Source organism: Mobula birostris, chromosome 13, assembly GCF_030028105.1.
Source record: "Mobula birostris isolate sMobBir1 chromosome 13, sMobBir1.hap1, whole genome shotgun sequence".
Taxonomy (NCBI): Eukaryota; Metazoa; Chordata; class Chondrichthyes; order Myliobatiformes; family Myliobatidae; genus Mobula; species Mobula birostris.
The window spans coordinates 35,951,029-35,965,117 of NC_092382.1; the positions used below are offsets into that span (position 1 = coordinate 35,951,029).

Sequence of the window (14,089 nt, forward strand, 5' to 3'; positions counted from 1 at the left end):
CAGGTAATCAAGAATCCCTGACCCCAGGGAAGCATCCATCTGTATCACTGTCAGCTTCTCCCCCAGCAGAGCAGGGCGGATGGTGTTGAACGCACTGGAGAAGTCAAAAAACATGACCCTCACAGTGCTCGCTGGCTTGTCCAGGTGGGTGTAGACACGGTTCAGCAGGTAGAGCAGGGCTAGGCTACCGTGGCTGATGAAGGAAGATAAAGACTGAAAGACTGAAGAGTGCCATGTTAAGCAATGATAATGAATATTCCAGCTCTCAAATTCAGCTGCATGCACGGAGTGCTGGAGGAACTCAGCAGGCCAGGTGGCACCCATGGAAACGAGGGGCACCCATTTAGAACAGAGCTGAGGAGGAATTTCTTTTGCCAGAGCTTGGTGAATCTGTGGAATTCATCACCGCAGATGGGAGTGGAGGCCAAGTCATCGGGTATATTTAAGGCAGAGCTTGATAGATCCTTGATTAGTCAGGGCATGAGGGGTTATGGGGAGAAGGCAGGAGATTGAGGCTGAGTTGGGAAGGGATCAGTCATGATCAAATGGCAAAGCAGCTTCGATGGGCCAAATGGCCTAATTCTGCTCCTATATCTTATGGTCGTAAGTTAAGGACTGTACAAAAACCAAGGAAAGTGCATATAAGGTAGCAAAAGTAAGTAGGAAGTTAGATAATTGGGTATCTTTTAAAATCCAACAACAGGCAAAAAAAAAGCTATATGAAGGGGAAAGGTGAAATATGAGGGCAAACTAGACAATAATATAAACCATTATAAAAATGCGAAAGGGAGGCGAGAGTTGATATTGGACCACTGGAAAATGATGCTCATGAGGTAGAAATGGGGAAGAGATGGTAGATGAACTTGATAGGTACTTTGCATCCATCTTCTCTGTGGAAGACACTGGCAGTGTGCCTGAGATGCATGAGTGTCAGAAGCAGGAGTGAGTGCCATTGCTATTACAAAGGAAAATGAGCTGGGCAAACTCAGGTTCTTAAAGTGGATAAGTCGCCTGGATCAGATGGACTACATCCCAGAGTCCTGAGAGAGGTTGCTGAAGAGATAACAGATGCATTGGTCATGACCTGTCAAGAATCACTTGACTCTGGCATGGTCCCAGAGGACAGGAAGATTGCAAATGTCAATCCACTCTTTGAGAAGGGAGGAAGGCGGAAGAGAGCAAATTATAGTCCAGTTAGACTAACCTCTGGCTGGGAAAGTGTTGGAGTCTATTATAACAGATGAGGTTTCGGGGTACTAGGAGACTAATAATAAAATAAGTCAAAACCAGCATAGCGTCTGTACAGGGAAATCCTGCCCGACAAATCTGTTAGAGTTCTTCGAGGAAGTCATAAGCAGGATGGACAAATGAGAGACAGTGGATATCATTTATTTGGATTTTCAGAAGGCATCTGATAAGGTGTCACACATGAGACTACTTAACAGGATAACAATCAGAAGAAATACTGGCATGGATAGAGGAATGGCTGACAGTCAAGAGGCAGCGAGTGGGAATAAAAGGAGCCTTTTCCGGTTGGCTGGCAGTGACTAGTGGTCTTCAGGGGTCAGTATTCGGTCTGCTACTTTTCACATTGTTTGTCGGTGATGTGGATAATGGATCTGATGGATTTGTGGCAAGATTTGCGGATGATACAGAGATAGGTGGAGGCGTCGGTAGTGCTGAGGAAGGAATGCGATTGCAGCAGGACACAGACACATGTGAAGAATGGGCAAAAAATTGGCAGATGGATTACAATATTGGGAAATGTACGATAATGCATTTTGGCAAAGGGAACAATAGTGAACTATTATCTGATTGGGGAGAAGGTTCAAACAACAGAAGTGCAGAAGGAAATATGAGGCCTTGGGCAAGAGTTCCAGAAGGTTCAATGCAGGTTGAGCCTGTGGTAACGGCGGCAAATGCAATGCTGGCATTTAAACTGAAGCAGAATATATGAGCAAGAAGATAATGCTGGCACTTTATAAGACACTACTTAGGCCGCACCGAGAGTATTTGGGACCTGTATCTCAGAAAAGGTGTGTTGTCATTGGAGAGAGTCCCGAGGATGTTCAAGAAGATTATTCCAGGAATGAAGGGGTTAAGATACGCAGAGCGTTTGCCAGCCTTGGGCCTGTACGAAGATTATTCCAGGAATGAAGGGGTTAAGATACGCGGAGCGTTTGCCAGCCTTGGGCCTGTACGAAGATTATTCCAGGAATGAAGGGGTTAAGATACGCGGAGCATTTGCCAGCCTTGGGCCTGTACGAAGATTATTCCAGGAATGAAGGGGTTAAGATACGCGGAGCGTTTGCCAGCCTTGGGCCCGTACGAAGATTATTCCAGGAATGAAGGGGTTAAGATACGCGGAGCGTTTGCCAGCCTTGGGCCTGTACTCCTGCACTGAGCTATGTTTAGTAAATGCGGGTGGGGGTGGTGTTAAATCCTCAAAACGGAGGAGCAAACTTTTAGAGTAGGTAAGGAGGATTTCATTCAGTCAGAGAGCAGTGAATCTGTGGAATTCTCTGACACATACGACGATGGGGCCAAGTCTGTGGGTACATTTAAGGCAGAAGCTAATAGTTTGCTGATCAGTCAGGGCATTACAGGATATACCGAGCAGGCAGGTGCATGGGGTTGAGTGAGAACCGGGATCAGACATGATAGAATGGCAGAGCAGACTTGATGGGGCTGAATGGCCTAATTCTGCTCCTATGTCTTATGGTCTTATACTGCTAGTGTCTTACACAGTGAAGATTGACAGAAAATACTTATTACATTCAGTCGCTGTTTCTTTGCTTTATTACTAACTCACCAGCATCATCTTCCAGAGGTTCAATATCAGCTCTTGCCTCTCTTTTACTCTTTATGTATCTGAAAAACTTTGGATACTTGATATTATTGGTACACATACCTTAATTTTTCATCTTGTCTCTCCTGTGTGTTTTTTTTAAGTTGTCTCTTGTTGGGTATGTAAAACCTTCCCAATCCTCTAACTTCCCACAATATTCTTGCTATATTATATGACCCCGCTTTTGTTTTTATCAAGGACGGGAGAAGATCCGTGGATGCTGGAAATCCAAGCAACACATACACAAAACACTGGAGGAACCAAGGAGGCCAGGCAGCATATATGGGAAATAGTGAGCAGTCAATGTTTCGGGCCAAGTCCCTTCATCAGGACTGGGAAAAAAAAGGTGAGATGTCAGAGGAAGAAGCGTGGGGGTAAGAGCGGTTGAAGAAGTGGTAGGTGATAGGTGAAACTGGGAGAGGGGGAGTAGTGAAGGAAAAAACTTCTTAGGATATAATTTCCTTAACGATTCTTGAAAAATCATTGCTAATGCCTCCACATCTCTTCAGCCACCTCTTTCAGATCTCTGGGCTGTACACCATCTGGTCCAGGTGATCTATTGACCTTCAGGCCATCTCTGTTTCCTGAGAACCTTCTCCCGAGCAAAGTAACTACACTTTCTGACCACTGGCATCTGGGACTTCCATATTCCTGCCAACGTCTTCCACAGATAAGAGTGATGTACAATACTTATTCGGTTTATCTGCCATCACCTTGCACCCACACCCCATTAATACCTCTCCAGCATCATTTTTCAGTGGTCCGATATCCACTTCTGCCTCTCTTTTACACTACATGTACCTGAAAGGACTAACAACTGCTTCAAAATTTATATTGGAATCAAACAGCGGTAGTGAAAATTGATGGTAATATAGGCAGTTGGACTAAAATTCAACGAGGAGTTAGACAGGGATGTGTTGCCTCAACAGAATTATTTAATACCTATAGTGAAATGATTCTCAGAGAAATAGAAGACCCAGATGGGATAAAATTGGAGATGTTAATTAACATCAACAATATAAGATATGCAGACGATACCTCCTTAATAGCAAGTGCTGCAGAAAACCTACATGTCCTCCTAGACAAAGTAGTCCAAAGAAGTGCAGATTCTGGTCTAACCATCAACTGTAAAAAAACAAACTGTATGGTAATATCAAAACAGCAGGATACTCCCAACTGCCAATTGTACATAGGAAACAAAGAGATTGAACAAAAGACCAGCTTTAATTACCTTGGTAGTTTTATATCACAAGATGGTAGAAGTAAAGTAGAGACAAAAAGAATTGCCATTGCCAAAACCAACTTCCAAAAAATGAAACCTATTTTTACCAACAGACACATTTCTATGACAACAAGACTTAGGCTACTAAAATGTTACATCCGGTCAATCTTGCAGTATGCTTCCGAAACATGGACATTTACACCAGAACTCCAAAGAAACTTAGAAGCAACAGAAATGTGGTTTCTTAGAAGAATGCTGAAAATATCATACAGGGTAACTAATGAGTCAGTACTCCAACGTGCCCATACAAAAAGATATTTCATGAGAACATTAAATAAGAGGAAATTTGAATTCCTGGGCCATGTCATCAGAAATAGAATGCCTCACATTACAAGTCCATGTGCCTGGGAAACACGGTAGAGGAAGGCAAAGAAGAAAATATATGGACACTGTGAAAGGACTAACAGATCTCAGTGTGCGAGATATCACTGATGCTGCGAGGGATCATTCAAGGTGGAGAGCCATGTTCGCCCATGTGTGTAACTCACAAGGCACATGAAGAAGAGAAGAAATACCTGAAGAAAAATTTGGTATCCTCTTTAATATTACTGGCTAGCTCACCTATGCAATCCATCTGCAATGTTCTGACGAGAACTATCCTTTGTTATTCAAATAACAAGCCACGGGTGACAAAGGACATTAAGGACATCCTGAACGCTAAAAAGAGAGTGTTTAGAAGTGGAAATAGGTAGGAGCTGAGGGCAATACAGAGGGACCTGAAAGCCAGGATCAGGGAGGCCTAAAGACAGGTACAGGAAAAAGCTTGAGTGGAAACTCCAGCAGAACAACATGAGAGAGGTCTGGAGGGGGATGAGGACCATCACTGGGTTCCGGCAAACTAACAACAGAGGAGCTGAAGGCAGTGGGGACAGGGCCAATGAACTTAACCTGTTCTTTAACATTTGACATTGTGACCCCTGCCCATCCCCCACATGAGCCATCTGTTCTCGGCTCCCAACCAACACATATTCCACTCTCCCCTCCTACCCCTCCTCACAGTCCCCCACCCTGCTCTCATGACTATATCACTTTCCCACACAAAACCACCACGGTGGGCTTCACGACTGAACAGGTGAGAAGACAGCTGAAACGTCTCAACTCAAGCAAGGCTGAAGGACCGGATGGTGTCAGGACCAGGGTGCTCAAAACCTATGCCCCTCAGCTATGTGGAGTACTTTGCCATGTATTCAACCTGAGCCTGAGGCTCCGGAGGGTTCCTGTACTGTGGAAGATGTCCTGCCTCATCCCTGTGCCGAAGACGCCACGCCCCAGCGGCCTCAATGACTACAGACCGGTGGCATTGACCTCCCACATCATGAAGACCCTGGAGAGACTTGTTCTGGAGCTGCTCTGGCCTATGGTCAGGCCACGCTTAGATCCCCTCCAGTTCGCCTACCAGCCCCGACAAGGAGTTGAGGATGCCATCGTCCACCTGCTGAACCGTGTCTACGCCCACCTGGACAAGCCAGCGAGCACTGTGAGGGTCATGTTTTTTGACTTCTCCAGTGTGTTCAACACCATCCGCCCTGCTCTGCTGCGGGAGAAGCTGACAGCGATGCAGGTGGATGCTTCCCTGGTGTCATGGATTCTTGATTACCTGACTGGCAGACCACAGTACATGTGCTTGCAACACTGTGTCCCCGACAGAGTGATCAGCAGCACTGGGGCTCCACGGGGGACTGTCTTGTCTCCCTTTCTCATTTACACCTCAGACTTCAACTACTGCACAGAGTCTTGTCATCTTCAGAAGTTTTCGGATGACTCTGCCATAGTTGGATGCATCAGCAAGGGAGATGAGGCTGAGTACAGGGCTACGGTAGGAAACTTTGTCACATGGTGTGAGCAGAATTATCTGCAGCTTAATGTGAAAAAGACTAAGGAGCTGGTGGTAGACCTGAGGAGAGCTAAGGTACCGGTGACCCCTGTTTCCATCCAGGGGGTCAGTGTGGACATGGTGGAGGATTACAAATACCTGGGGATACAAATTGACAATAAACTGGACTGGTTAAAGAACACTGAGGCTGTCTACAAGAAGGGTCAGAGCCGTCTCTATTCCTGAGGAGACTGAGGTCCTTTAACATCTGCCAGACGATGCTGAGGATGTTCTACGTATCAGTGGTGGCCAGTGCTATCATGTTTGCTGTTGTGTGCTGGGGCAGCAGGCTGAGGGTAGCAGACACCAACAGAATCAACAAACTCATCCGTAAGGCCAGTGATATTGTGGGGATGGAACTGGACTCTCTCACGGTGGTGTCTGAAAAGAGAATGCTGTCTAAGTTGCATGCCATCTTAGTCAATGTTTCCCATCCTCTACATAATGTACTGGGTGGGCACAGGAGTACATTCAGCCAGAGACTCATTCCACCGAGATGCAGCACAGAGCGTCATAGGAAGTCATTCCTGCCTGTGGCCATCAAACTTTACAACTCCTCCCTTGGAGGGTCAGACTCCCTGAGCCAATAGGCTGATCCTGGACTTATTTCATAATTTACTAGCATAAATTACATATTACTATTTAACTATTTATGGTTCTATTACTATTTATTATTATGGTGCAACTGTAATGAAAACCAATTTCCCCTGGGATCAATAAAGTATGACTATGACTATTTTCCTTCTTAATTATTTTAGTTGCATTCTGTTGGTTTTTGAAAGCTGCCCAATGCTCTAACTTCCAGTAATTTTTGCTCTATGGCCTCTCTTTGGTTTTTATGTTGTCTTTGGTTTTTCTTATCAGCAATGGTTTTGTCACCTTACCTTTTAAAATATGACTTCCTCTTTCTGATGTACAAACCCCCTTTCCAGAAAAGTTGGGATATTTTCCAAAATGCAATAAAAACAAATATCTGTGATATGTTAATTCACATGAACCTTTATTTAACTGACAAAAGTACAAAGAAAAGATTTTCAATAGTTTTATTGACCAACTTAATTGTATTTTGTAAACATACACAAATTTAGAATTTGATGGCTGCAACACACTCAACAAAAGTTGGTACAGAGGCATGTGTACCATTGTGTTACATCACCTTTCCTTTTAATAACACTTTTTAATTGTTTTGGAACTGAGGATAATAATTGTAGTAGATTTGCAATTGGAAATTTTGTCCATTCTTGCTTGATATAAGACTTCAGCTGCTCAACAGTCCGTGGTCTCCGTTGTCTGATTCTCCTCTTCATCATGTGCCATACATTTTCAATAGGAGATAGAGCTGGACTGGCAGCAGGCCAGTCAAGCACACGCACTCTGTGTCTACAAAGCCACGCTGTTGTAGCCCGTGCAGAATGTGGTCTGGCATTGTCCTGCTGAAATAAGCATGGACGTCCCGGGAAGAGACGTCGCCTTGATGGCAACATATGTCTCTCTAAAAGCCTAATATATGCCTCAGAGTCAATGGTACCTTCACATACATGTAACTCACCCATGCCGTGGGCACTGATGCACCCCCATACCATCACAGATGCTGGCTTTTGCACCTTTCGCTGATAACAATCTGGATGGTTGTTTTCATCTTTGGCATGGAGAACTTGATGCCTGCTTTTTTTCCGAAAACTAGCTGAAATGTGGACTCATCTGACCACAGCACACAGTTCCACAGTCTTTCAGTCCATCTGAGATGAGCTCGGGCCCAGAGCACTCATCGGCGTTTCTGCATAGAGTTGATGTATGGCTTCCTCCTTGCGTAATACAGCTTCAAGTTGCATTTCTGGATGCAGTGACGGACTGTGTTTAGTGACAATGGTTTTCCGAAGTACTCCCGAGTCCAGGTGGCTATAATTGGCACAGTAGCATGATGGCTTCTTAGGCAGTGCCGCCTGAGGGCTGGAAGATCACGCGCATTCAACAGTGGTTTCCGACTTTGCCCTTTTCGCACTGAGATGTCTCTGAATTCTCAGAATCTTTTCACAATATTATGTACTGTAGATGTTGAAAGACCTAAATTCTCTGCAATCTTGTGTTGAGAAATGTTCCTTTTGAACTGACTGACAATTCTCTCACAAATTTTGGCATAAAGGGGTGAGCCACAACCCATCCTTGCTTGCAAAGACTGAGCATTTGATGGACGCTACTTTTATACCCAGTCATGATACCTCACCTGTTACCAATTAGCCTGCTTAATGTGGCGTTTTCCAAACCGGTGTTACTTGAATATTCTGTGCACTTTTCAATCTTATTTTAACTCAGTCCCAGCTTTTGTTGAGTGTGTTGCAGCCATCAAATTCTAAATTTGTGCACATTTACAAAATACAATTAAGTTGGTCAGTAAAACTATTGAAAATCTTTTCCTTGTACTTTTGTCAGTTAAATAAAGGTTCACGCGAATTAACATATCACAGATTTTCGTTTTTTATTGCATTTTGGAAAATATCTCAACTTTTCTGGAAATGGGGTTTGTATATATCCTGTGTCTTCCGAATTGCTTCCAGAAATTCCAGCCATTGCTGCTCTGTTTTCATCCCTGCCCGTGTTCTTTTCAAATCAATTTTGACCAATTTTTCCTCTCATGCATCTGTAATTCACTTTATTCCACATCTGACTTTATCTTCTCCTTCTCGAAGGTCAGGGTGAATTTGATAATATTAAGATCACTTGCCCCTAAGGGTTCTTTGAACTTAAGTGACCTCATTAATACCGGTTTCATTACAACAACCAATGCAGAATAGCTGAGCCCCAAGTGGGCTCAACCACGAGCTGCTCTAAAAAAGCATCTTGTAGGCATTCTAGGAATTCCTCCTCTTGAGATCAGCACTATCCTAATTTTCCTAATCACCTGCATGACAATCCCCCATGATGATTGTAACATTGCCCTTTTGGCACACATTTCCTATCTCCTATTGTAATTTGAGGCCCATGTACTTACTACTGTTTGGAGGTCTCTGTACATTTCGCATCAAGGATTTTTTTTTACATTTGCTGTTCCTTAATTCTACCCACAGGTTCTACACCTTCCAACCCTATGCCACCTCTTTCTAATGATTTTATTTAATATTTTACAAACAGAGCCACACACAACCCCACTACTGGCTTGTTCTTACAAGAAATGTATCTGGGAAACAAGAGGACCTGCAGATGCTAGAAATCTAGAGAACTACACACAAAGTGCTGAAGGAGCTCAGCATGTCAGGCAGCATCTATGGATGGGAATCAACATTTCAGGCCAAGACCCTTCCTCGGGACTCTTGATACCCACATATCTGGAATATCAACAAGCAAAGAAAATAGAAAGTAGTGCGAAATAGGGAAAACCTTTGACAAAATTTAGTTCAAGGCTTAAAAAAACTTGCCAAACAGAGCTCAATAGTTAACAAATACAACAAAGGCAATAAACACTTCCATGAAAACCGACATTGACTTTTTTTTATATAAAAATACCTTGATCCCATTTCAATCCATTTCAAAGGTAAATAACTTTAGAAAAGACTATTTACACTCAAACCCATTTAGATTAACACTACCTTGGAAAAAACACACATGAAAAAAAAATCACACAACAGTCAGATAAAACTTCTAAGTATATATTTTCATCAAAAATGAACAGAATTCAGCACTCCATGTGTGTATATGCCATCGTGATAAGAAATACAGACCAGAAAACTTAAATGAGAGACCAGCTCAAAGAAATGAATAATCACTATGGAAGAAAACAGTAACCAGTGAAATGAGTATGACCCTCCATGGCAGGCATCTCAACGATCTGAGCAGATGAGATGGTGACGAGGAAGCATCGAGCACCTGACTGAGAGTTGGAGAACTCTTCCCAGAAACAGAGGGGTTCCTTGCAGAAATACAGGACAAGCTGGTTAACAAAAGGGGAAAAAAAAATCGAAAACACATGAAATACAAACAAACAAGGCAGCAAGTGCAGAAAATGCCAAGAGAAACCAGACACAATCCAACACATTCCAGGATCCTGCAGCAGTTTAATTCAATTTGATCACTTACAAAGGTACAATCAAGTGGTAAATATCATTCATCAAAATCTTGCTTTAAAATACAAACTCATGAATGCCCTCCATCACTTCATAAAGGCACCATAAATTCAAGCCTGGTCCAGTTTTAGAGTCAAAATCTTACAAATTATATGATAATCAACACATTATTTCAGACAGGACAATCCATAATAACCATTCAGATATAATATTACAGGATAAACAAGTGGGAACAACTCCCGCAATAGATAAAACCATTCCCAACACACACATGTTCCTCGACCACTGGAGCACCTCACCACAGGCATTGTTTGTGCCATCAGTCAGACAACCAAATTATTTTCTCTGTCAATCAGCTTCCAAATGTTGCTACTCTGTCATTCGTTGCCACACCCCGCTGCTGATTCCCTTCTCCTCATCATACGTTCTTACCCTGACCATCGTCCAGAGCCTCAAACTCTGCCCTGTGCAGACCTGCCTCTGGTTTCTGACCCTGCTCTGTTGAACATCCAACTAATGGTTTCCTATTCTGATTTCACTCTTTAGAGGACAGTGGTATTTTCTAACAACCCTTTAGAAGCACAGAAAATGACATGTAATGTGGAAATGAGCCCTGAATAAGGAGGTTAACTCCCAATGTCATTCTTCCTCAGCCCAGAGATTTGAGAGGCGAAGGATATCTCAGACAGAACTGCAGTCAGCTCGACTTGTTCAGTCTGCAGAAAATTCAAGGGAAACCTCTTCACCCACAGAGTGGTGACTGGAACCCATCCCACAGGGAGAGCGAGAGATGAACAACAGCAGAGGACTTAAAAGGACTGTTATGGAACAGAATCACTGGCAGGGTCCAGCCAGCCTGAGCTGACTCTCTACTGAACACTAGGTGAGTTATAAATTCACTAAGTCCCTGACACAGAGTTTAAAATAGAACTGATTTATTTGTCTCAGATGCAGTCCCATTAAAGGTGAATATGCAGCAGAAGAAACTCTTCCCATGCCCAGTGACCAGGGTGCAGAACTGGGTGTGGTGAGCAGCAGCAATAATTGCAGAGTTCAGCACCGACAGTCACTCTCGAAATTGCATTCAGCAATGGTGATGGACAAATATCCAGCATGCAGCTTATTGAAACTTTCTCCCCAGTGTGAACCCAGCAGTATGTCACAAGTGTAACACACTGTAAGGTTTCACTGCTAATGTAATGGCCTCGGTGCAGTGTTTCACTGCTGAGGTAATGGTTTCTCTGTAGCAGCAATGTTTAGGTTACGACTAGAGATAACAGGGTTTTGGAGTGCGGAGCTATCCAATGAGTGAAATGTTCTTTCTTGTGAGTCTGGAAGAGAGATTTTTGTGGTCTTTTGCCAGGGAGAGATGAAAAGATGCGAATGGAGAGAGTGGGCCCTTTTTGTTCTTCGCTAACCATATAGTCAAAGTAAGAATTATAAAGCTTAATTGTTTAATCACATATTGTGTACTGTTTGGTATTTCAGGGTACTGATGGTAACAGGGGACAGATCATGCAGCATCCTCCCAAATGAGATTTCTTAAGTTTGGCTCGGCTGGGGGGCTATCACCCCCTATATTAAGCTGCTAGCTGAAGCAAGAGTTACACAAGGTTAGATGACTGAGTGAATCCTTTCCCACATTCACAGCAGGGGAACGGCCTCTACCCAGTGTGAACTTGCTGGTGTCTCTGCAGTTGAGATGACCAAGTAAATCTCTTCCCACAGTCTGAGCAGGTGAACGGCCTCTCCCCAGTGTGAACTGACTGGTGTGCTTGTAGGTGGGATGACTGAGTGAATCCTTTCCCACACTCTGAGCAGGTGAATGGCTTCTCCCCAGTGTGAACTCGCTGATGTTCCTTCAGTTGAGATGATGAAGTGAATCCCTTCCCACATTCCATGCAGGTGAATGGCCGCTCCCCGGTGTGTACTCGCTGGTGTGCCATTAGGGTGGATGACTGAATGAATCCCTTCCCACAGTCTGAGCAGGTGAATGGCCTCTCCCCAGTGTGAACTCTCTGATGTGCCTTCAGTTTAGATGACCGAGTGAATCTCTTCCCACACACTGAGCAGGTGAATGGCCTCTCCCCTGTGTGAACTGACCGGTGTGCTTGTAGGTTGGATGACTGACTGAATCCTTTCCCACACTCTGAGCAGATGAACGGTCTCTCCCCAGTGTGAACTCGCTGATGTACCTTCAGTTGATATGATGAAGTGAATCCTTTCCCACAGTCCGAGCAGGTGAACAGCCGCTCCCCAGTGTGAACTCGCTGGTGAGATATTAGGGTGGATGACTGAGTGAATCCTTTCCCACAGTCTGAGCAAGTGAATGGCCTCTCTGCAGTGTGAACTCTCTGATGTGCCTTCAGTTGACATGACCGAGCAAATGCCTTCCCACAGACTGAGCAGGTGAATGGCCTCTCTCCAGTGTGAACTCTTTGATGTATCTTCAGTTGAGACGACCGAGTGAATCCCTTCCCACAGTCTGAGCAGGCGAACGGCCTCTGTCCACTGTGAACTGACTGGTGTATCTTCAGATTAGATGAGCAAGTGAATCCTATCCCACAGTCTGAGCAGGTGAATGGCCTCTCTCCAGTGTGAACTCTCTGATGTACCTTTAGTTTAGATAACCGAGTGAATCCTTTCCCACAGTCTGAACAGGTGAATGGTAACTCTCCGGTGTGAACTAACTGGTGTCTCAGTAGCTGAGATGACAAAGTGAATCCCTCCCCACAGTCTGAGCAGGTGAACGGCCTCTCCCCAGTGTGAACTCGTTGATGTACCTTCAGTTTAGATGAGCAAGTGAATCCCTTCCCACAGTCTGAGCAGGTGAATGGCCTCTCCCCAGTGTGAACTCGCTGATGTACCTTCAGTTTAGATGAGCAAGTGAATCCTTTCCCACAGTCCGAGCAGGTGAACGGTCCCTCCCCGGTGTGAACTCGCCTGTGAGCCATTAGGTCAGATGACCGAGTGAATCGTTCCCCACAAATTCAGCAGATGACCAGCCTCTGCCCAGTGAGAACTGACAGGTGGGAAGACCGACTGAATCCCTTCTCACACACAGAAGAGGTGAATGGCCTTGCCCAGTGTGAACTTGCTGATGTACCTTCAGTTGAAATGACTGAGTGAATCCATTCCCACTGTCTGAGCAGATGAGTGGGAACTCACCCGTGTAAAATGACGAGCGTGCCAGTCGGTCAGATGAGCGAGTGAATCCCTCCCCACAGTCTGAGCAGGAAGGATGATCGAGTGAATCCCTTGCTCCACTTCTTAAACATCTGGACAGAGACAGCAAAACTGGCGTGTTGTGTTCAACGTTCCCGTAGACAAATTCCTTGTCAGTTTTAACCTGTAAATAGATTTACAAAATCCATCAATGGGTGTAGGACAACATTTCAGATGAGATCACTTCAGTTGTCAAGGTGTGATCTGGCATCACACTGTTACAGTGAAGTTCAACCCAAGTTGGAAGGAGAGATAATCTAACTGGGCACAGTGCTGGTACCTGGAATGATCATCAAGTTCTCTGATGCTCTTTCTGTCTCTCTATGAATGGGGAATTTCTGCCATCTCCAATCTGTGACCTGGCCCCACAGTTACTGAAACCCTCTCGCACAAATTCCGGCAGTGCATTCCACACTACCACCACTCTCTGTGTAAAACACCTACCCCTGACATCCCCTCGGTATCTATCTCCAAGCACCTTAAAACTATTGCCCCTCGTGTTAGCCACTTCAGCCCTGGGAATAAAACTCTGGCTATCCACATAAACAATGCCCCTCATCATCTTATACATCTGAATAAGGCTCTGAACATAAACAAGGAAATTATGCATTGCTTTGAGGATTTGTTAGAAGTATACACAATTATGAGGGTATAGATAGGGTAAATGCAAGCAGCCTTTTCCAGTGAGGTCGGTGGGATGACAACCAGAAGTTGTGGGGAAGTGGGGAAGGTGAAAATTTAACGGGAATATTTGGAAAAGCTCTTCGCTGAAATGGTTGTGAGTGTGTGGAATGAAATGCCAG

At 44.4% G+C, this 14,089-nt stretch overlaps 1 protein-coding gene across 1 annotated transcript; it reads right to left on the reverse strand.

The window, feature by feature from the left end:
• Window positions 1-10,866: 10,866 nt before the first annotated feature.
• On the reverse strand, window positions 10,867-13,385 carry LOC140207526 (uncharacterized). Its single transcript, XM_072276063.1, has one exon. It carries the CDS (start codon window positions 13,013-13,015, stop codon window positions 11,726-11,728), a length of 1,290 nt encoding a protein of 429 aa, XP_072132164.1. The 5' UTR covers window positions 13,016-13,385; the 3' UTR covers window positions 10,867-11,725.
• Window positions 13,386-14,089: the final 704 nt, after the last annotated feature.

Excerpts from the sequence above, each read along its gene's own strand:
- LOC140207526 (XM_072276063.1), bottom strand. The coding sequence starts at position 13,015 with ATGGCTCACAGGCGAGTTCACACCGGGGAGGGACCGTTCACCTGCTCG.